Source organism: Phanerochaete carnosa (assembly GCF_000300595.1).
Source record: "Phanerochaete carnosa HHB-10118-sp unplaced genomic scaffold PHACAscaffold_2, whole genome shotgun sequence".
Taxonomy (NCBI): domain Eukaryota; kingdom Fungi; phylum Basidiomycota; class Agaricomycetes; order Polyporales; family Phanerochaetaceae; genus Phanerochaete; species Phanerochaete carnosa.
This window is the reverse complement of record NW_006767629.1, coordinates 2,292,606-2,310,564: the sequence shown is the minus strand read 5'-3', so window position 1 is coordinate 2,310,564 and position 17,959 is coordinate 2,292,606. Positions and strand designations below refer to the sequence as shown.

Here is a 17,959-nt window from a genome sequence, read left to right as displayed (position 1 = left end):
GGGGGGGGGGGGGGGGGGGCAGAATTTAACTCATCTGTCGCAAAAGCCTACAGTCCACCAGAGGTAGTAGTCAATCTGAGCCAATGATTTGAATCTACCAGCAGATGAGGAATACTATCTGCAAGGTAATACATCAACGATGATGTCTTCGTAAAAACGTACAGGACAACTTCGACACACGTTTCGTGAGCCTCTGGAGTGAACAGAAGGTTACATAACATGCTACAGGCAGGGTGGTGCCACAACGCTTGCACAAGCAGCGACAAACACAAGCGTGTGCTATTATGACCATTCGTACCTAGCAAAAGCCTGAAATATGTGTGATTAAACATGCAACTCAGTGCCAAACCGACTCACCTCCTGTAGTTTGATGATGAGCGCTATGCACGCACTCTCAACGCTTCTCCCTCCAATCGCACGAAAAAATGGCGCTCTTCACCTCGACCTATCAATATCAACGACATACAGGCCATCTTCGGTGCGGGAAGCGTTGCGTAGTAGATCTCTTCCATGTAACTCCTGCGAAACTTCATCGCGCTCCAGCCTGATGCCTGTACCCTCAGCCCATATCCTCCCATCCGGAATGTCGCCCGCTTGCGATACCTCGTGCTGTCCAAAGTCTACAAGCTTGACCGCCTCCACCAATTTGACGAGGCTCTCCACCTCAGCGGTGAGCTTCGCGTGTTCTGATGTATTCTCCCCCGGTGGAATGAGAGCGGAAAGATTATGCAGTTTCTTCAAGGTAGCCGGAGTGATGGTGGGTTTAGGATAAGAGGACAGCAGCTCGTTGACGGACCACGTCGGTCCTCGAGGAATCCCACATTCGTCTACCTCGGCCGCTGCACGTCGGGAAGGTGCAGAGCTACTCCAGCGGACTGAGTCTTTTAGGGACGATGAAATGTAATTGTTTCGCAAGATCCGCGAACATCGTACGGCAGAGAGCATGGAGGAAGGCTCAAGGTCAGGTGGGAGTCTCTTTCAGCTTTGTGGCGGCGGAACTATTGATGGTCTCTGTTCGGCGCCAAGCGCTTTCTTCTCTGCCCTCACGGTTTACTAGCTCTCGGCCAACGTCTGGCCCAGTTGCTTGCTTTACTCCCACTTCATACATCTTAATCCGAGCCTGCAAAACATGGCGGCATCAAAAGTCGCCGCCGCGCTGAAGCAGCTACTTCCCGCCGAGCTCCCGCCATCCTTGCAGTCGCGTTCCGGGTCGCTCTATTCAGTGCTCTCCCGGTACCCCAAGGATGGTGTTGGTCAGCACGTACACCAAATAAGATGGAATACGAAGGGGATTGCGGACAGCTACTGGCTGATCACGCGGACAAAGCTGAAGTTGGAGGGCCAGCACGGAAAGGTATGGGGTAAGCTGGTTTGGAGAGGTATGTCTTAATCTAGAGGGTGTCATAGCCTTCGGCCTACTTTGGTCTTAATTCTAATTCTCATACTGCATCTGGTTCATTCGTTACTATATAGGCAAAACCATCAACATACGGGAAGTACGTATCCCAGGTGGTCTTAAGTACGACTGGAAGCAAGGCGCGTCACGAGGAAAACCCCAAGGAACACAAGCGGCTGCCACGACGTTGTCATAAGCGCAATCCAACCCTAGAACCCATACACTATCCTTCCCAATCTATACCAATGCCAAAAAGTGAGAATGTTTCCCGCAGCGATAATGGAAAGGTCTTCCGACTTAGTAGTCGATAAGATGTGCTGGTACCAGTGGGCTATGCACGTTGTTGGCTGGTATTTTCCTTTACCATTGTATCATGCTTTCTCTCGTTGTACTCGCTTTGCTATCCATTGGCATAATTATGCATTCTCCGGGATTTGGGCCGCAAACTGAGTCGGGCAAGCGTGAGAAAGAGCTGCTAAGTTGGTAATTACATCCGGTTGGTGTGCTTCTCGACTTGTTGTCAACTCTCGAGCTACCTCCTCCCTCCGCTATCGCCGACAACCGCTATCCGCATATCATTTTAGTAGGGAAGGGCAAGTTCTCCGTATCATCCCACTCTACTGTGTCTTCCACCGCATCCGCAACATACCTTACATAGACTCGTACAATCCCTCGCAAGCGCAACGGACATTATGGACCCCCACGGTGTCATCGATGCACAGTTCAACCGTGCGGTTGAAATTGTCCAGAATTTCTCGAAGATTGGCCCGATGGAGACGGGCTATGAAGCCAAGCTGAACATGTATAGGTGTGTTCTCCATGCACAGTCTTCAGCTTGCGCTGATACATCCTGCACTCCTAGTCTGTTTAAACAAGGTGACCCATACGGTCATACCCATATCTCGCGTCCGCTCACTTCTACTGTCATGAACCCGACGTCTAGCGACCATGGGCAACGTGCAAGGCCCCCGCCCGCCTATATGGGAGCTGCTTGCCCGAGCCAAGTGGTTAGTGTTCGGGACACCCAAGAGATAACCCCATACTAAGATATTGCGATCTGTAGGGATGCGTGGGCCAAGTACAAGGATTTGGATGCGTATCAGGCAAAGATCATGTATGTTGAAGCTCTCCTGAAGGTACGAAAGATCATCTGAATTGTTGATAATGAATTTACGTTCAACCACAGGTGCTTCGGAGATATTCAGACAAAACTGTCGCCATGGATTATGTGAGGGAACTCGAGTCTTATACTGCGGAAACTCCAGATCTCGTGATGAGTGGTGAGTTAGTTGTTACAGACTCGGGCGTATGACTGATGAAAACTGGTTATAGGATCTTTCTCCAGGTCTCGTTCTTCAAGCTCCTCAAGTTCCGGCTCTTCCAATGCAGGGCCGTCAGGACTACACTACTCGACTGGGACGCGCCAATATCCAACTGTTAGCCAGTCGTTATACGCGTCTGACTCTCATGCCCATCCTCAACACCGCGGTGTGGACATTCAGTACGAAGACCCGACCCCCAGCGGAGAAGAGGACGATGAATTGACAGACGAACTACGTCCGCCGCTACCTGTACCGCCCTCAGCGTACGTCCAACAAATGAACCGTCCGCAATCATCGCTCTCGTCACGACGATACCGCACACCCATGGCGTCCATGCACATGTCGCCACAAGCAGGTAGCATGAGTGTTCCCCCTACCCAGCCAATGCCACGATTTGAGACAGAATCGGCTTATGCCGAGCACTCCTCTGTGCCGCCGTCCACATATGCTGCATCGACTGCTTCCTACCACGCACACGGTTCGCATTTAACGAGGACGGAAATCGTGTCTCCACCGGATCGGATGCCAGTACAATTGCCATACCGGAGCGCTAGCATGCAACCCGAGTACACAGGCCGGCCCTACGCCCTACAGAGCAACCCACCTCCACTGATTGCTCTCGAGAGGGCCATACAAAACGTGCAAACACATCTTGCGGCGCTCTCCGAACGCATCGATTCTCTCGAGACCATGGCGTATAGATCAACGACTTTGCTGGTCAGTGGCAGCGGTGTACGCTCGCCTCAATGGCTAGCTGGCAACAGAGGTGTTAGTCCCCCTGGCAGTTCCCACGACTCCTTTACATTTGAAGACATGGGGATGTGGTCGCTGATCCTGAACCCCCTCGCCGCGATTCTGTCCCGCTTTCGCAAGCTGACGGACTTCTTGTTGTACAACGACAATCGCTCGCCAACGTTAGTCGTCATAAGACGGCTGATGTTAGATGTTTCCTTCCTACTTTGTGTCTTGGCCGTCTTGAGAATGTTCTGGCGGCGAAGTGGTGTAAGGAGGCAGGCCGTGCGGGACACTCTTCAACGTTTGTGGTGGATTCTCGTTGGCCGGCAGGTTCCGCGCGTCCTCGTAGATCGTGGTGTTTGATCTATGTTTTGCTTCCGAACTTGCAGCGCCACACGGGCAAGTCATTGTGTTCATACAGCTTGTAATAGCATAGTCGCATAAAAGTCCTATTCAAGAACACGTGCATTGAATTGCTAGTCACACTAATACAGTTGATATTGGCTTCTTTGCTACACGATCATATTTGTCCTGCTTCTACTAAAGGTACGCGAACATTTATTGCATGTCAACAACGCAGCGAATGCAATTGCCAGACTAAAAGATCGTCATTTAGTTCGACAATGCCAGATAAAGAGTAAGCAACCACTTACGTGCATGTCGTGGAAGCCTTCGTAGATGTCTGCAAGAGTCCTGTGGTGAGTGACGTATTCGTCGACCTTGACCTTGCCGGCCAAGTAATCTAGACAACGCGATCAGCTCAGATATGTAAGACGTGAGCACATGTACGCTGCTTCTTACCATCAACAAGACCGGGAAGCTCGGTGCGCCCTTTCACGCCGCCGAAAGCAGAACCGCGCCACGTACGTCCGGTGACGAGCTGGAACGGACGGGTGGAGATCTCCTGGCCAGCAGCGGCAACGCCAATGATGGTGCTGATACCCCACCCCTTGTGGCATGCCTCGAGAGCAGCACGCATGACGTGAACCTGAAGGGCCGATCAGAATATTACGAACGGGTAGGGCTAGAGGTAATCACATTGCCCGTGCAGTCAAAAGTATAGTCGAGGCCGCCATCGGTCAGCTCAACAAGGTAATCTTGGATCTTCTGGCCCTCAGGAAGCTTAGCTGGATTGATAAAGTCGGTAGCACCGAACTTGCGCGCCCAAGACTCCTTGTCGGAATTGGTGTCGACGGCAATGACGCGAGATGCCTTCACGAGTGAGGAAGTAGCGATGGCACCGAGACCGATGGCGCCGCAGCCGAAGACAGCAACTGTAGAACCAGCTGGAGATAATATATACATCAGCAAGAGAGAAATGATAACAATGGCGATGAACATACTGATTCCGGGCTGCTTAACCACGGCGCCCCACGCAGTGGTAATGCCACAGCCGAGGAGGCAGACCTTGTCGAGAGGTGCCTGAGGGTTAACTGCAACGACGGAGACATCCGCAACTACAGTATACTGGGAAAAGGTAGAAGTACCCATCTGGAGAACAGCTGTCAGTAGCAGGGACCACCGCACATTGCGAAGGTACTCACGAAGTGGTGGATGGGCTGGCCATTGATAGAGAAACGGGAAGTGTTATCAGGCATTAAACCTTTGCCTTGGGTGGCGCGAACTGAGATACGCGTCATTGAACGCAACGGCGCGTGAGTCGCGTGAGGGAAACATACCCTTGCCGCAAAGGTTGGTCTTGCCGCTCTTGCAGAACTTGCACTCGCGGCACTCTACGCATAGGGGGCGGCATGAATAGATTATCAGAAGAGGAATGCTGACGAGCACGCACCAGCAGTGTAAAGCGGGATAACATGGTCGCCCTGGGGGATCGTCGATATGAATTCGAATCCGCGACATCAACGCGTCCAAGCTCGCGAGATAGGACTTACGACTTTCACACCGGTGACGCCCTCACCAACGGATTCGACCTGGGAACACTGGTTAATACCGGCCTGGAACATGTATAGGAGAGACGCACGATGCCCCCACCCTCATGGCCGAGGATAACCGGGAAGAGACCCTATCGGTACGTGTATGAGGACCATCACGGTTACAGAAGCGTGCTCAGCGGCTGACCTCTGGGTCCTTGCCACTGCGAGTGTACTCATCCGTGTGACAAATTCCTGAGAGACATAAGTACGTGCAGGTCGATACGAAGGTCATATGAGCCTACCTGTGTGCAGAATCCTGATGCGAACTTCGTGAGCCTGCGGAGGGGCAACCTCGACCTCCTCGATCTTGAGAGGCTCGCCAGCACCCCAACAGACAGCGGCCTTGCACTTGATGGTTTTTCCGGCAGTGTCAGACATGGTGGTGGGAGTCAAGTAAGCAGGCCAGAAGCTGGACTCAGGAGCTCCTCGCAGTCTCCTTCATATTGCTCAGCAATCGGTGAGATCAGTTTTCCCTACTCCATTCGGTTCACACAACTCTCCTCCCACCACATCCCGGTTTCATACGTCCAGCTGACCCGGCGGCGATGTCCTTCACGAATCTGTATTACAAGAGGGTGGGTATCTAACCAGTGCAGTCCAGCTGACCGTGCCAACAACGGGTCTATGTTTCAGACGGCAGGAACGCCCCGGGCATGCTACGTATGCTACAAGCCAACGACCGCCGTCCTTGCCACCATAAACACTGTAGACTTCATATATGTGTGCGAGGGTCACTTGACGGACCCCGGCTTTGCTGCCAAGGTCACAGAGAGCGAGAGCAGAGATGGCGTGGGGGCTAATGGTAAAAAGGTGGGATTGAGTCCGGAGGAGATGGCCAAGGTCAAAGCAGATTGGGAAGAGCGGCAGGCTCGGAAAAAGGAAAAGGAGAAAGAGAAGGAGAAAGAGAAAGAGAAGGACAATAAGGATGATTCAGGCAAAGCGCAGGAGGATAAGGAGAGAAAGTCGACCGAGGATCGCAAGGCCTCTGCGACGCCACCGAACACAATTTCTGGTGCTGTTACTCCTCGGAATACCCACGAGCGTTATACCCTCCATCGTGATATCTTCTCATTGCGGCAGACGGAACACCGCAAACGCAGGCAGATGGCACAGGCTAACGCCGTTGCGCCCCGTTTGCCGCAGGCTCCGAAGGCCCCTCTTCCCTAATTGCATCATCTTATCATTAGGAACGAGGCAGGTATGTATCTCTTTCTGAATGCCGTGCAGAGCATAGAGTTTCCGCGTTGTCTACCGGTTGGCTCACATGATAGTGTTCCAGACTTTAGTCTCTAAGACTGTTCTCATGTCGCATGGTGAGCTTACAATCACTCATACCCACTTCCTGTTGCAGCATAGCTACTCACCTGTGTCCTGCAGGCTGCAGTAGATCTCCCGCCGGATTACACGGCTTGTAGAAGCGTCTTCGGTTGGGTTCGATGACAAACTTCGTCTCCATTTGCTGATTCCCCGTTATCGTCCGGGCTCATGACGTAGAAAGAATATGTCTCACAGAATGCTGGCTTGTTCCGTTCCGGCATCGCGGGCTGCTTTTGAGTTCAGCGAATTCCCCCGAAACTCCAGCCACAAACGAGCTTAACATGCGCTCTTATGCGGCCGCGTTGTCTTTTGACCTAATCGACGCCGTGATCATGTCGCTGATCTTGAGCTTGCCTCTGGGACATTGAGGCATTAGAGTATACGCATCGGCACGTAATATACACAGAATCGAATAATCAGGCGAAAGTCGGCCATGGTCTAAAAGTCCAAGAACGTGCTAGACAATGTCATCCAATGAAGGGATTACATCCACAAACTGCTGCCCGAACCGCAAAGCTCCCGAAGCTCCCGACTGCCAAGCCCCCCACCAAGCAGAAGCTGGCAACATTTGCTGCAACGTCAACATCCTCCACTCTGCCCTTGAGACGAGGATTATGCTCTACCGAAGGAGCGGCCATCATGCAGAGACTAGAGACATAGCCATTGGTCATGCCAAATGCGACAAGAATCAGCATGAAGAGGACATCCGAGCTGATAATTGCTGTGGACGGTCCGCTAGTCGAAGACCTTTGGATGTTGCACATTAGGAAGATCGGGATGAAGAAGGTGCGAGCCAAAGACATGAGCAAGATTCGTTTGGAAGACCAGACGAGGACACGTTCGAATTGGCAGATGTAACGACCGAAGAAGTCTCCGACGTTGAAGACGAAGAAGTGGACGGCGATGAAGAGTAGTGGATGCATCTCAGAGTTCGTCGACTGCACAGAGATTGTGATGGGCGGAAACACTGACTGTGAACTAGTTAGAATCGGAATGCTTGGGATAACATACGTATTGCGCACCAGTGTGGTGATGAACACGTATGCGACGGAAAAGTTAAAGATCATGTTAGCTTTGAAAGTCCGGACAATCTGGCTTTTCTTCTCTTCACGAGTCGACTCAGAAGCGGTGGTCTGGTGTGAAGCCTGACTAAAGCGGCCCATGAGATCATGATATGCGGGAAGGCGAGTAAGTTGTATATGGGCCCATGCGCTGACCAGGTAGAACAGTGTAGAGAAGGCGAAGAAGAAGAAGGCGGAGTTTTCCTCCGGTTCCGACTCCACAACTATTCCTGGAGCTGGCGGATTGTGCAGTGATATCGCGGCACTGACAACTTCAACCCCGCTAACCGCGACTGCGATGGCCGCCTGTCCAGACATGAGAGCCTGTAGGGCAGTAGGCCCAAATAGAGAAGCGACTGCAATGATAGACGTCTGCAGGTAAGACCCTGCGGCAGCTTGAGCGATTGCGTTGAGCATTGCAAAAGCGAAGAACGCTCTAGCTGAAGGGTGAAAGTAAGTGCTTAGAATGAGCATGAAGGTGAGGATGGTCAATGCAGCTATCGATAGCAGCGCTCTTCTTGAGTTGGTGGACTAATGGTTTACGCTAAGCTCAGAGTAGTCAAAGGAGGGTGAGATACACACCTGCCTTTCTGTCGCAGTAGCGTGAGCAAGAAAGGCGAAGTTGGCAACGGTAAATGTTGTTGACAGATACGAGCTGAATGTATCCTTCAGAGACGAGCCGGCGACTCTCGAAAGGAAGTACGGCGAAGCTGTAATTAAGACTATGATTCACGAATCAAGTCAGATATGAAGGCTGAGGAGGTGCGTATGCACACACCATTCCACGGCAGGAGAACTGCGCAGCCCAGAATGAAGTGTATCCAGCCTATTCGGTGATCGTGGGTGACTGCATGCTCTTGGGCGATAAACTCCTCGGCCAAGACCTCGTCCTCTTGCCCCAGCTGCAGGTCAGCGGGCTCATGCGATTCGTCTTGGGAGACAGGTTGATAGAGCGGATCCGTCTCGCTGATTATGCTTCGGTAGTGTACAGACATCTTGGTCTGCGACTGTTGAGAGTGGAGGTATCGTTCTGCCAAGTTTGGGCCGGGGAGACGTTGTGGCAAAGAGGCCGAAAGAGACGCGCAGCGCGGGGCGCCACAAGCGTCTAGAGGATGTAATGGGAAATTGCTCCCGCTTTTGCAAAGCGCGCCGAAATATTTCGCGGCTGGCCAGTTACCTCCATCCTGCTCTCCTCGAGGCGGAACTCTCGCGGCTTGGAGATCCTATACACGTCTTAGACAAACGTGCTCGGATGTCAGAGCGTACATGCTCGCTAAAATCTCCAACCTATCTGGCTCTTCACGACTTCTTCACACGAGCCGCACCAACCTGGTCCAGCAGCAGAAGCTTCTGCCTGCATCTGTGTCGTCGAAGAGGACACCAACAGCGGCAAAGAAACAGGTGGAAGGACAGATACAGTCGGAGCGTGTCGCGCAGTCGAGAAAATCCGAGGAGTCCCGTCACGGTAAGCCTTTCCTCGTTCGTAACAGCGTAGACATTCATAATACTCCTATAGCTAAGCGGAACGAAGTGGGAGTACAGCTTCTGTCTAAGAGGCTTCATCAGCAGATCTTTCGCAATGTCTCCTTCCCACCGCCTAACGAGGCATTCGTTCGCATTGCCCGTGAACATCTCAAGATGCACGGACTCGATCCTAGCCAGGGGTCGGTTCTGCCGGATATTGGCTTTACGCTACCCACCCTACAAGGACGCACCTTGGACGAGCACTTCTATCGTATTGGTTCAGTCGCAGCGCAGCCGTGGCTCGCTCTCGCACAGGACCTCGCCTCGTTGCAGCTTCCACCAAAACCGGACGAATGGCTTGTTGAGTCAGGGTGGACGAAATACGTCCATCGTTCCGACGGCTCCAGCTACCACGAACATGTACCGTATCCTGAACATGATAACGGAAAGCCTGAGCAGATGCTCGTCTTTGATGTTGAGACCATGCCGGAGTATAGCCCGTACGCCATTATGGCCTGCGCGGCGTCGAAGAATGCATGGTATGCTTGGATCTCGCCTTGGCTACTCGGCGAGACGTCAGATCCAAAGCACTTGATTCCTCTGGGCAGCCCATCCCTTCCTCGAGTCGTAGTTGGTCACAACGTCTCCTATGATCGCGCTCGTATCCTCGAGGAGTATAGCACGGACGGTACACAGAATCGCTTCTTGGACACCATGGCTCTTCACGTCGCCGTTAAGGGCATCTCCTCCCACCAACGTCCGGCTTGGATGAAATACCGTAAGAATAAAGAGAAAGAGATCGCCCAGAAAGAAGAAGCCGTTGATGCTGTCCTAAAGCTGTTGGAGGAGACCGAGCAGCAACAGCGGGAGGAGCAAGACACAGCTAGGAAGGAGGAGCTCCGCCGTCTCAAACAAGAGATGGAAGAGACTCTTCCGCAGCTCATGACTAGCGAAGAAGGCGAAGCAGAGCTTTCATCCAAGCGGTGGGAGGACATCACCTCTGCGAACTCGTTAGCAGATGTAGCTAAATTGCACTGCAATATCGAAGTCGACAAGACGATTCGAGACGACTTCGGCAGTCGAACCCGAGAGGACATCCTTGACGGGATCCAGGACTACCTCCACTACTGTTCATCGGACGTCTTCGTCACTCATGCCGTGTACTGCAAAGTCCTCCCCGCCTTTCTTACATCTTGCCCGAGTCCTGTTTCCTTCGCAGGTATCTTGACGATGGGATCAGCGCTCTTAACCGTCAATCAGGAATGGGAGCGTTACATTGAGGAGGCTGAACGGACTTACAGAGAACTGGAGGATAAGGTCAAGAGTCGACTCGTCGAGCTGGCGTACCAGGCAAAGGATCTGGTGGATAGTGAGAAGTGGAAGGAAGATGTCTGGCTCAACCAGCTGGACTGGACACCGAAGATAGCTGGCAAGTCTAGAGGGATCGGCGTGCCAACGGTAAGTGTTGCGTCTTTCGTCGATGCGCTAGTATTGATCTTCGCAATAGGGGCAGGACTCGTCATCACAAGAGCCTAAGCAGCAATCTTCGAAGATCAGCTCGCGCGCAGTGCCCGCTTGGTATGCGCAGCTCTTGTCTCTGGGGCCTCGCGAACCCTCCATCGTAAATCGTATACTGCCATGTCTCCTCAAGCTCTCTCTGGATGGTCATCCACTGGTTTATGGCGTTAAGTACGGATGGCACTGCTTGGTAAACGGTGAAGCCACTCGTCTACCCACCGCCAGGGCAAAGGTCGTCAGCGTCCTCGGTCCTACCCACGGGTTGCGTTTGCTGAAGGACAAGAGGCTGTCTTCGTGCAATGACGACTTAGCCTTGGCACTATGCTCCAGGAGTAAGGACGCTGCAGCTGTGGACCGCATTGTTTCCCTTGCCGAGGCAACGTCAAAACTAGATCCTGAAGTGGCGAAGAAGGACCTTTGGCTCATGAACCTCGACTGGACTCCCTCAAAAGCTCCTGTCGCCACCGCTAACACCGCGCCTATTAAAGCGCCGAAGAAGTCTCCGACGCCTAAAGCGCTTGCCGTGCATTGGCCGAAGTGGTACTGGGATCTAGCGAGACCCAAGAAGGACTGTTCTCCGGGTACACTCGATGTCACTGTCCGCAACCGCATCGCGCCTATCCTCCTCCGTCTGTCTTGGCAGGGCTGGCCGCTCTTCCACTCTCGCGAGCATGGATGGACGTTCCGTGTTGATCCTGGCGCAAGCTTCCAGACCCGCGCGGCCCCTCTTTCATTCTACGATGCTGCAGACGATATGCTTCAGGAGTCTGTCCTCCGCGACGGCTACACATTTTACAAGTTACCGCACAAGGACGGAGAGAAGGCCAATGTTGGCAGCCCGCTCAGCAAGACCTTCATGAAGTACGCTCAAGACGGCATCTTGACGAGTCCGGGGGACGAAGCGAAGGACGCGTTGGACTTGAATGCACAGTGCAGCTATTGGATCAGTGCCAGGGACCGTGTACTGAAGCAAATGGTCGTGTGGCAAGACGACGAGCATAAGATGGGCTTCACGCCCGGGCCAAACGAGAAGTGGGGCATCATCATCCCGCAGGTCATCACGATGGGTACCGTCACTCGCCGGGCAATCGAGAAGACGTGGCTTACAGCTAGTAACGCGAAAAAGAACCGTGTTGGCTCCGAGTTGAAGGCTATGGTACGTGCTCCCGAGGGTTACGCCATCGTAGGAGCGGACGTGGACTCCGAGGAGTTGTGGATCTCCAGTGTCATGGGAGATGCCCAGTTCGGTTTGCATGGTGCCACCGCCATCGGATGGATGACACTCGAAGGCACGAAAGCAGCAGGGACGGATCTTCACTCCAAGACGGCGAGCATCCTAGGCATTTCCCGCGACCAGGCCAAAGTCTTCAATTACTCACGCATCTACGGTGCGGGTATGCGCCACGCGGTCCTCCTTCTCCTTCAAGCCAACCCCAGCATGCTCCCTGAAGAGGCTCAGAAACTTGCAGAGAACCTGTACGCTTCGACGAAGGGTAAGAACACGCATCGTGCGGATATATTCGGTCGCAAGTTTTGGTTTGGGGGCACAGAGAGTTTCGTGTTCAACAAACTCGAAGAGATTGCTCTTTCGGACAAGCCCCAAACCCCCGCTCTCGGCTGTGGCATTACATACGCCTTGTCCAAGGAGTACTTGCCCGCCGAGTTCGGCTCTGACTACATGACCTCGCGAATCAATTGGGTCGTTCAGTCGTCTGGCGTCGACTATCTGCATCTTCTCATCGTATCGATGGAGTACCTGATGAAGAAGTATGACATCAAGGCCCGCTATCTCATCTCCGTCCACGACGAACTTCGGTACCTCGTCAAGGAGGAGGACAAGTATCGCGCTGCTCTTGCGCTGCAGATTGCCAACCTTTGGACCCGGTGTCTCTTCGCCTTGAGGCTGGGTCTGGATGACCTTCCGCAGGGAGTCGGCTTCTTCTCCGCAGTAGACATAGACAAAGTTCTGCGGAAAGAGGTCGACATGCCCTGTGTTACACCGTCCCATCCTGTGCCGATTGCTCCTGGAGAAAGTCTGGACGTAGTTCAAGTCCTCGACAAGACCCACGGTGGTTCTTTGAACCCTGATGGGTCTCCAATGGTTGAGGAACCTTCTCCGTACGGCGTCCCGCAGGGATACAATAAGCCGAACTATCTAGCGCATCGGGCCAACAACGCTGCGTGGTTACGCGCTCAAACCACCTCCGAGTTCGCTGAGATCAAGATTCTCGCTCATAAGGCCACTGGAAAGAAGTATCAGGGCGGCGTCGGCGGAGGCTCGCGTCCCAGAGGGAAAGCAGACAAGAAGGTCGCCAGAAAACCGCTGGACCCCCAGCAGCTCTTGAAGATGAAGCAGGGAAAGCTCGATCTCGCTGAGGCTGCGGCAGCCGTGGCAGACTGGCACTCATCCTAATTTATTTGCTACTTATACATTTGCTTAACTAGGGTACAATCATCTAATTCGTTACTACGACTTCCTCTGTCTTCACATTCACGACGGTCGTTTTTAGATCAAGACGAGACGATATCTATGACCACACCTTACGAAGATGTCTAGTGAGCTAATGCAGATGGCAGAGTACAAAGAACTTACCGGCTGCAATCGTCTCCCCACCACGCCGAATCAAGACTCTACCCATCTCCTTGTTGACCGAGAATGGCTCCAAAGGTATAGGTTGGACAACGGTGGCAGGCCCTGAGTATGTAGGGCTGCGAAGCGTGATCTGAACTTCTGCCGACGCGCTTTTCGTGAGGACCCTTGGGTTGGTCTTTATTATGGTGCCAGCGGCGCGGTCAATAATTGCTATCAGCTTGTTGATGCTTGCTGGAACATCTCTTGAGTGGTGGAAAAGCTCAATCTACGGAATTGTCAAATTAGTGGGTCTCAGATACGAGAGCATCTACACTCACAGATGCGCCAGTGATGATAGGCACTTGAATGTCGAACACGATGATCCGCGCCGTAAAGCTGTGAGCTAGTGGGATGACGGCCGACGGTGGACATAACACGCTACCGATGTTGAGGTGTACCGGGTCGATAGAGGTCAGATATAGTGTAACATTCGAACCGGCAGCAGCCCATGGGAGACTCTCGCCTTCCGACTCAATCACTGTTACACGAAGGTGAGGATGTCAAGTGGACGACTGACGGAGGAACTTACTCCTAACGACGGCCGTTTCATCACCAGGTAAGACACGCAAACGCTCTCCAACCTGGACGATACCACTGCATACGCGACCCACCACTGCGGTACCCGAAGCTTGTCCCTTGAAAACGTTCGAGATAGGGAAGCGCAGAGGGGCTGCGATATCGCGTGTAGGAGGCTCTAGCTCGTCTGCAAGAGATTTTTAACGAAGTAGAGAAGCACAGAATAAGCAAGCATACCTAGGTAGTCTACCAGGGTAGGACCATGGTACCAAACGTTGAGTGGCTCTGCATCGGGGCCCTTGCGGTGTACGAGGTTCACGCCGGCCATTGCACCGACAGGGACGAAACGAGTATTCGAGGGCTGGAAGCCTGACTGAACCAGGAACGGACGAAGTAGACCACAAATCTCTTCGTAGCGGGCCTGCGACCACTCCACCTGGTCGAGCTTGTTCACCGCGACGACAACTTGCCCGACGCCCAAGCTACGAACGAGCAGCAAGTGCTCGCGAGTTTGGCCGCCCCTTTCGAAGCCTGCCTCGAACTCGCCTGTAGCCGCGTCAACAACTAGCAGGGCACAGTCCGCTTGCGAAGCACCGGAAATCATATTCGGAATGAAGTCCTTATGCCCTGGAGCATCGAGGATGGTGATTTGGCGATGCGGCGTGTTCATGGTTTGCAATGCTACGTCCATGGTAATACCACTATTGGGGCGGCCGTCAGTAAGTGAGGTCCCATCGCGTGATTGAAAGATCTTACCGCTCCCTCTCTTCACTCGTTCCGTCGAATTCCCAGGCCCAGCTGAAGCTGCTCTTGCCGATTTTGCCGCTGGCTCTTTCATTTGCTATGCGCTTCTTCTCGTCCATCTTCCCCAGTTCGTAGAGTAGCCTGCCCATGAGCGTGGACTTACCGGCGTCGACGTGACCTAAGGACATATAAGACGCGAACACAGATAGGGTCTCGACAGAACACACCGATAACAACGAGATTGACAGCCCGCTTATCGTCCTTCCCTTGCAACGCCTGTCTTGCCTCTTCTAAGACCTTCTCACGTGCGATGGTCATCTTCGGCGGTGGTTCCTCCACCTGCACCGTCTCTTCCGCCTCCCTGAGGTTCAAAGCGGATAAGTCCAACGCCTGCACATCCTTGCCACGGAGTGGTGTCGACGTTTCTGGCTTCTTGCTGCCGCTCGTGGACCCTTTCTTCGGTGTCAACGCTGCAGCTGGCAGCCTCGAAGTTGTTTCCGCCGCTTTCTTCTGCTGGGCGAGCTTCTGAGCCTTTTCGGCCTTTTCACGTTCCTTAGCAGCTAAATATATTTGTCATAATACGGAGTGGTCAGTACATGCTCATGCCTGCGGAAAAGAAGCTCTAATAGGTAGAGGGGCAGTGGAAGAAGATACGCGGGAAGCATTCGATACTGTCGATGGTGCTGGATGCGTAGAAGTGGACATGGACCGTGGAGCCAGAGAGGTGCCGCGGCGAGCGTTGAAGACGACATCGTCTGGGCTAGGGATATCGAAAGCGAAGCTCTGGGAGGACGATGCGGAGACCGGAGGTGGGATATCGGCTCGTTTGTGAGTTTTGCGTCGGGGTTTCTCGACAATGGCCCGATGTTCCCGTGTAAGAATACTTTCCCTATGCTTGGACCCGGTGTCCACATCTCTTCTACGCGGCGGGAGGGACTCCTCATCAGTGAGTATCGAGGCGAATGCTGATGGAGGTGCACGCGACCTGGTGGGCTCTGAAGTAAACATAGGCATCTCCAAGGGGGCCAAAGCAGGCTCAGACTCGCTCTCTGGCTCAGCATGCTTGTGAAGTCGTTTGCTCCTCATAGCAAGCTTAGATTGCTTAGACTCAGAAGTCTTCGCGGCAGATATTTCCAATCCTCGCGATGATGGCTTTGGACGTCCGGGCTGCGCAAGGCTTCCTAACGACTGGTACGTGGTCGTGATAGCGGTGGTGGCTGTAGGTCCATTGACAATCGGAGTAACGTATTCCGTGCGAGACTTCGGCATCATGAGTCCGGAGGACTCAATTTGCATCTGCCTGGCTTTGGACATTGATAGGCTCTGCTGGGCTACTTTCGCCTGTGCAAGTTGAGCGAGCTTGGATGCCGGGCGGTATTTCGTTTCAGGACTAGCAGCGACGGGAGATGTAGCAGCCGGAGTTGGAGATGTTGGAATAGGAGGAGTCAACGCAAGATCAGGAGCATGGAAGTCCTTCGAAATATCGTCAAGGGGGTGATAGCCTGTAGAAGCTGCTAGAGCGGTGGCTGGACCTGTAATGATGTTTATGGGAGACTTCGGTGGAGGGCTAGGTGGTAAAGAAGGGGTTTCTTGGGCAATGGCATGGTTGATAGCAGCCTGTACAGTCCTCGAAAGTATGGTGCTCTCTCCGGTTCCTGATGTGCCAGTGGATCCCTGGGATGTCGTAGAGACTACAGACATAGCCCGCGTAGTCGGTGCAGCCGATTTAAGTGATGCATACGACATTGCAGACGGTCTCAATGCCGGGTAGGTCACGAGCGACCCGGAATCGACCGAGTCGGTGTCAGTGTAACTGGCAGAGCTTCTGTTGGATTGGCTCGCTCTAGAGCTCGCGAGAGCCGACAGTTTAGACTTGGGTTTCTTCGGCTCGCCACCGTCCTTCGCAAGCTCTTCCCGACGGCCGTGCGATCGTAGCGATGAAGGCGACGCTGACTGCTGGGAGCGTGCGTTCCGCGCCAAATCCGCCAGCGAAGATTTTGACGGAATTGTTGGGGGAGCCACCGAAATCTCCGATACAGGTTTAAGTAGGTTGGCTATTGCTTCGTGAGGAGGGGTTCGTGAACCGCTAGGAGAAGCGGTCGGAGGAGGTTCAGAATGTTCCAAACGACGGAGAGCCGTGTCAGAGGGCGAGGGCCTGACTTGCGGGGGCGGGGGAACGCGCAGAATCTGCCGTTCTAGGTAACCGTCAGAGGATACAAGCGTAAGAAAGATCTTGACTGACCAAGGACCCGGCCATAGTCAACTGTAGAAGCTTGCGATGAAGTTCTAACCAACGACTGGCGCGACCGACGAATGTCAGAATTGCGTTTCCGCATGCTCGCTTCCTCCGAAGGCTCCGTCTGCTCGGTGATGTCTGACAAGGCCGGCTGGAAACGGTCGATAACCAGGTCGCTCGACCGCTCATCATAGAAGAAATCCTCTTCTTCTTCTTCCCCTCCTTCTGCTAGGCGGTAGATGTACGGTCGGTCAGTCGGGGGGCTTGTGGGTAGCGGTACAACATGACCGCCTGGTGGAGCTTCTTCCAGAGCTATCTGTCCGGGCAGAGCTGGTAGCGGTTTGTCCACTGTTCGAAGTCCATGAACATATCATTCGCGGTAACCGGGGGAATTGCAGACGGGCACCTTCAAGCATCCTTACCGATAGCAAGCCATAGGGTGACGAACAGGGAGAGTGGTGCACACGGGGGAAGGGTACAAAAGGTAGAGTAGAAGAAAGTGAAGTCCGAGCTCACCTTTCCGTTCTTGAGCTGCCTGTCGGCGTCCCTGTTCCTCTAAGTGCCAGAATCAGACTACTCCTAAAAGACGATGTAGGTCACTCACCCAGTAGATAGTCCACCGTCTGAGCTACATCATAGTAGAAATGATACAGGGTGTCTTTGATGAACTCGTCGGCGAAGCCAGACTGCTCGGCGGGTCCTAGTGTAGCACGGACACCCTCCAGTCCGTTCATGAGTTTCTCTAAAGAGGAAAGTGAGTACTAGTGCAGATAGTGAGACTGGCCATTCACCATACTCCTCGGGCGGGAGATCTTGATCGCCTCCATCCGAGATCGCGTCATCGTCCAGCTCCTCTGTTGCACGATAAGCTTAGCTCAGTGCAGTGTAGCGATATACACGCCTGCGAGGTTCATGTTTCTCACGAGCCTGTGTCTGGACATGCTGTACGAACAATGGTGAGTGGGGATTTGTTTCTTGGAGTAAGCGTGGTCGGGAGATGCGAAGGGGGATGGCCCGAAGCGGGGCGTGACAGCGTGATGTGACGACATGGCCGAAAGCGTGGACGCGCCAAACCGGCCGTGTT

At 53.4% G+C, this 17,959-nt stretch overlaps 7 protein-coding genes across 7 annotated transcripts; 3 read left to right on the top strand and 4 right to left on the bottom strand.

The window, feature by feature from the left end:
• Positions 1 to 343: 343 nt before the first annotated feature.
• PHACADRAFT_249940 (uncharacterized protein) lies at positions 344 to 971 on the bottom strand. Its single transcript, XM_007391943.1, has one exon. It carries the CDS (start codon positions 943 to 945, stop codon positions 436 to 438), a length of 510 nt encoding a protein of 169 aa, XP_007392005.1. The 5' UTR covers positions 946 to 971; the 3' UTR covers positions 344 to 435.
• A 78-nt stretch (positions 972 to 1,049) lies between these two features.
• Positions 1,050 to 1,825, top strand: PHACADRAFT_249939 (uncharacterized protein). The gene is made up of 2 exons (XM_007391942.1): positions 1,050 to 1,379; positions 1,474 to 1,825. Exons 1-2 carry the CDS (start codon positions 1,130 to 1,132, stop codon positions 1,590 to 1,592), a joined length of 369 nt encoding a protein of 122 aa, XP_007392004.1. The 5' UTR covers positions 1,050 to 1,129; the 3' UTR covers positions 1,593 to 1,825.
• Positions 1,826 to 1,988: 163 nt separating this feature from the next.
• On the bottom strand, positions 1,989 to 5,785 carry PHACADRAFT_249934 (uncharacterized protein). Its single transcript, XM_007391941.1, has 17 exons — positions 5,630 to 5,785; positions 5,533 to 5,579; positions 5,435 to 5,476; positions 5,346 to 5,384; positions 5,246 to 5,276; positions 5,133 to 5,186; positions 4,998 to 5,077; positions 4,797 to 4,944; positions 4,492 to 4,739; positions 4,255 to 4,441; positions 4,107 to 4,195; positions 2,729 to 4,050; positions 2,583 to 2,676; positions 2,460 to 2,532; positions 2,340 to 2,403; positions 2,259 to 2,272; positions 1,989 to 2,204 (listed from the first exon to the last, which is right to left on the bottom strand). Exons 1-12 carry the CDS (start codon positions 5,763 to 5,765, stop codon positions 4,012 to 4,014), a joined length of 1,140 nt encoding a protein of 379 aa, XP_007392003.1. The 5' UTR covers positions 5,766 to 5,785; the 3' UTR covers positions 1,989 to 2,204; positions 2,259 to 2,272; positions 2,340 to 2,403; positions 2,460 to 2,532; positions 2,583 to 2,676; positions 2,729 to 4,011.
• A 147-nt stretch (positions 5,786 to 5,932) lies between these two features.
• PHACADRAFT_157818 (uncharacterized protein) lies at positions 5,933 to 6,554 on the top strand (the record flags this gene model as incomplete). Its single annotated transcript, XM_007391940.1, has 2 exons — positions 5,933 to 5,962; positions 6,021 to 6,554. The coding sequence occupies 2 exons, from the start codon at positions 5,933 to 5,935 to the stop codon at positions 6,552 to 6,554; spliced, it is 564 nt and encodes a 187-aa protein (XP_007392002.1).
• A 218-nt stretch (positions 6,555 to 6,772) lies between these two features.
• PHACADRAFT_205650 (uncharacterized protein) lies at positions 6,773 to 8,813 on the bottom strand. Its single transcript, XM_007391939.1, has 4 exons — positions 8,544 to 8,813; positions 8,348 to 8,487; positions 7,727 to 8,296; positions 6,773 to 7,675 (listed from the first exon to the last, which is right to left on the bottom strand). The coding sequence occupies exons 1-4, from the start codon at positions 8,758 to 8,760 to the stop codon at positions 7,172 to 7,174; spliced, it is 1,431 nt and encodes a 476-aa protein (XP_007392001.1). The 5' UTR covers positions 8,761 to 8,813; the 3' UTR covers positions 6,773 to 7,171.
• A 119-nt stretch (positions 8,814 to 8,932) lies between these two features.
• Positions 8,933 to 13,615, top strand: PHACADRAFT_205649 (uncharacterized protein). Its single transcript, XM_007391938.1, has 3 exons — positions 8,933 to 9,230; positions 9,282 to 10,687; positions 10,737 to 13,615. The coding sequence occupies exons 1-3, from the start codon at positions 9,032 to 9,034 to the stop codon at positions 13,158 to 13,160; spliced, it is 4,029 nt and encodes a 1,342-aa protein (XP_007392000.1). The 5' UTR covers positions 8,933 to 9,031; the 3' UTR covers positions 13,161 to 13,615.
• Positions 13,616 to 14,638: 1,023 nt separating this feature from the next.
• PHACADRAFT_249929 (uncharacterized protein) lies at positions 14,639 to 17,640 on the bottom strand. The gene has a single exon (XM_007391937.1). The coding sequence runs from the start codon at positions 16,383 to 16,385 to the stop codon at positions 15,240 to 15,242; it is 1,146 nt and encodes a 381-aa protein (XP_007391999.1). The 5' UTR covers positions 16,386 to 17,640; the 3' UTR covers positions 14,639 to 15,239.
• Positions 17,641 to 17,959: the final 319 nt, after the last annotated feature.

What these genes read in the sequence shown, in the direction of transcription:
- PHACADRAFT_249929 (XM_007391937.1), bottom strand. Translation starts at nt 16,385, where the DNA reads ATGTCGTATGCATCACTTAAATCGGCTGCACCGACTACGCGGGCTATG.
- PHACADRAFT_249940 (XM_007391943.1), bottom strand. Translation starts at nt 945, where the DNA reads ATGCTCTCTGCCGTACGATGTTCGCGGATCTTGCGAAACAATTACATT.
- PHACADRAFT_249939 (XM_007391942.1), top strand. Translation starts at nt 1,130, where the DNA reads ATGGCGGCATCAAAAGTCGCCGCCGCGCTGAAGCAGCTACTTCCCGCC. An exon ending in GGGTAAGCTGGTTTGGAGAG is followed by an intron (nt 1,380 to 1,473) that starts GTATGTCTTAAT and finishes GTTACTATATAG; the next exon opens with GCAAAACCATCAACATACGG.
- PHACADRAFT_205650 (XM_007391939.1), bottom strand. Translation starts at nt 8,760, where the DNA reads ATGTCTGTACACTACCGAAGCATAATCAGCGAGACGGATCCGCTCTAT. An exon ending in AGTTCTCCTGCCGTGGAATG is followed by an intron (nt 8,488 to 8,543) that starts GTGTGTGCATAC and finishes CGTGAATCATAG; the next exon opens with TCTTAATTACAGCTTCGCCG. An exon ending in ACGTGTTCATCACCACACTG is followed by an intron (nt 7,676 to 7,726) that starts GTGCGCAATACG and finishes ACTAGTTCACAG; the next exon opens with TCAGTGTTTCCGCCCATCAC.
- PHACADRAFT_205649 (XM_007391938.1), top strand. Translation starts at nt 9,032, where the DNA reads ATGCTCGCTAAAATCTCCAACCTATCTGGCTCTTCACGACTTCTTCAC. An exon ending in ATCCGAGGAGTCCCGTCACG is followed by an intron (nt 9,231 to 9,281) that starts GTAAGCCTTTCC and finishes ATACTCCTATAG; the next exon opens with CTAAGCGGAACGAAGTGGGA. An exon ending in GAGGGATCGGCGTGCCAACG is followed by an intron (nt 10,688 to 10,736) that starts GTAAGTGTTGCG and finishes TCTTCGCAATAG; the next exon opens with GGGCAGGACTCGTCATCACA.
- PHACADRAFT_249934 (XM_007391941.1), bottom strand. Translation starts at nt 5,765, where the DNA reads ATGTCTGACACTGCCGGAAAAACCATCAAGTGCAAGGCCGCTGTCTGT. An exon ending in GCCATGAGGGTGGGGGCATC is followed by an intron (nt 5,385 to 5,434) that starts GTGCGTCTCTCC and finishes CAGTGTTCCCAG; the next exon opens with GTCGAATCCGTTGGTGAGGG. An exon ending in GCTTCCCGGTCTTGTTGATG is followed by an intron (nt 4,196 to 4,254) that starts GTAAGAAGCAGC and finishes CGCGTTGTCTAG; the next exon opens with ATTACTTGGCCGGCAAGGTC.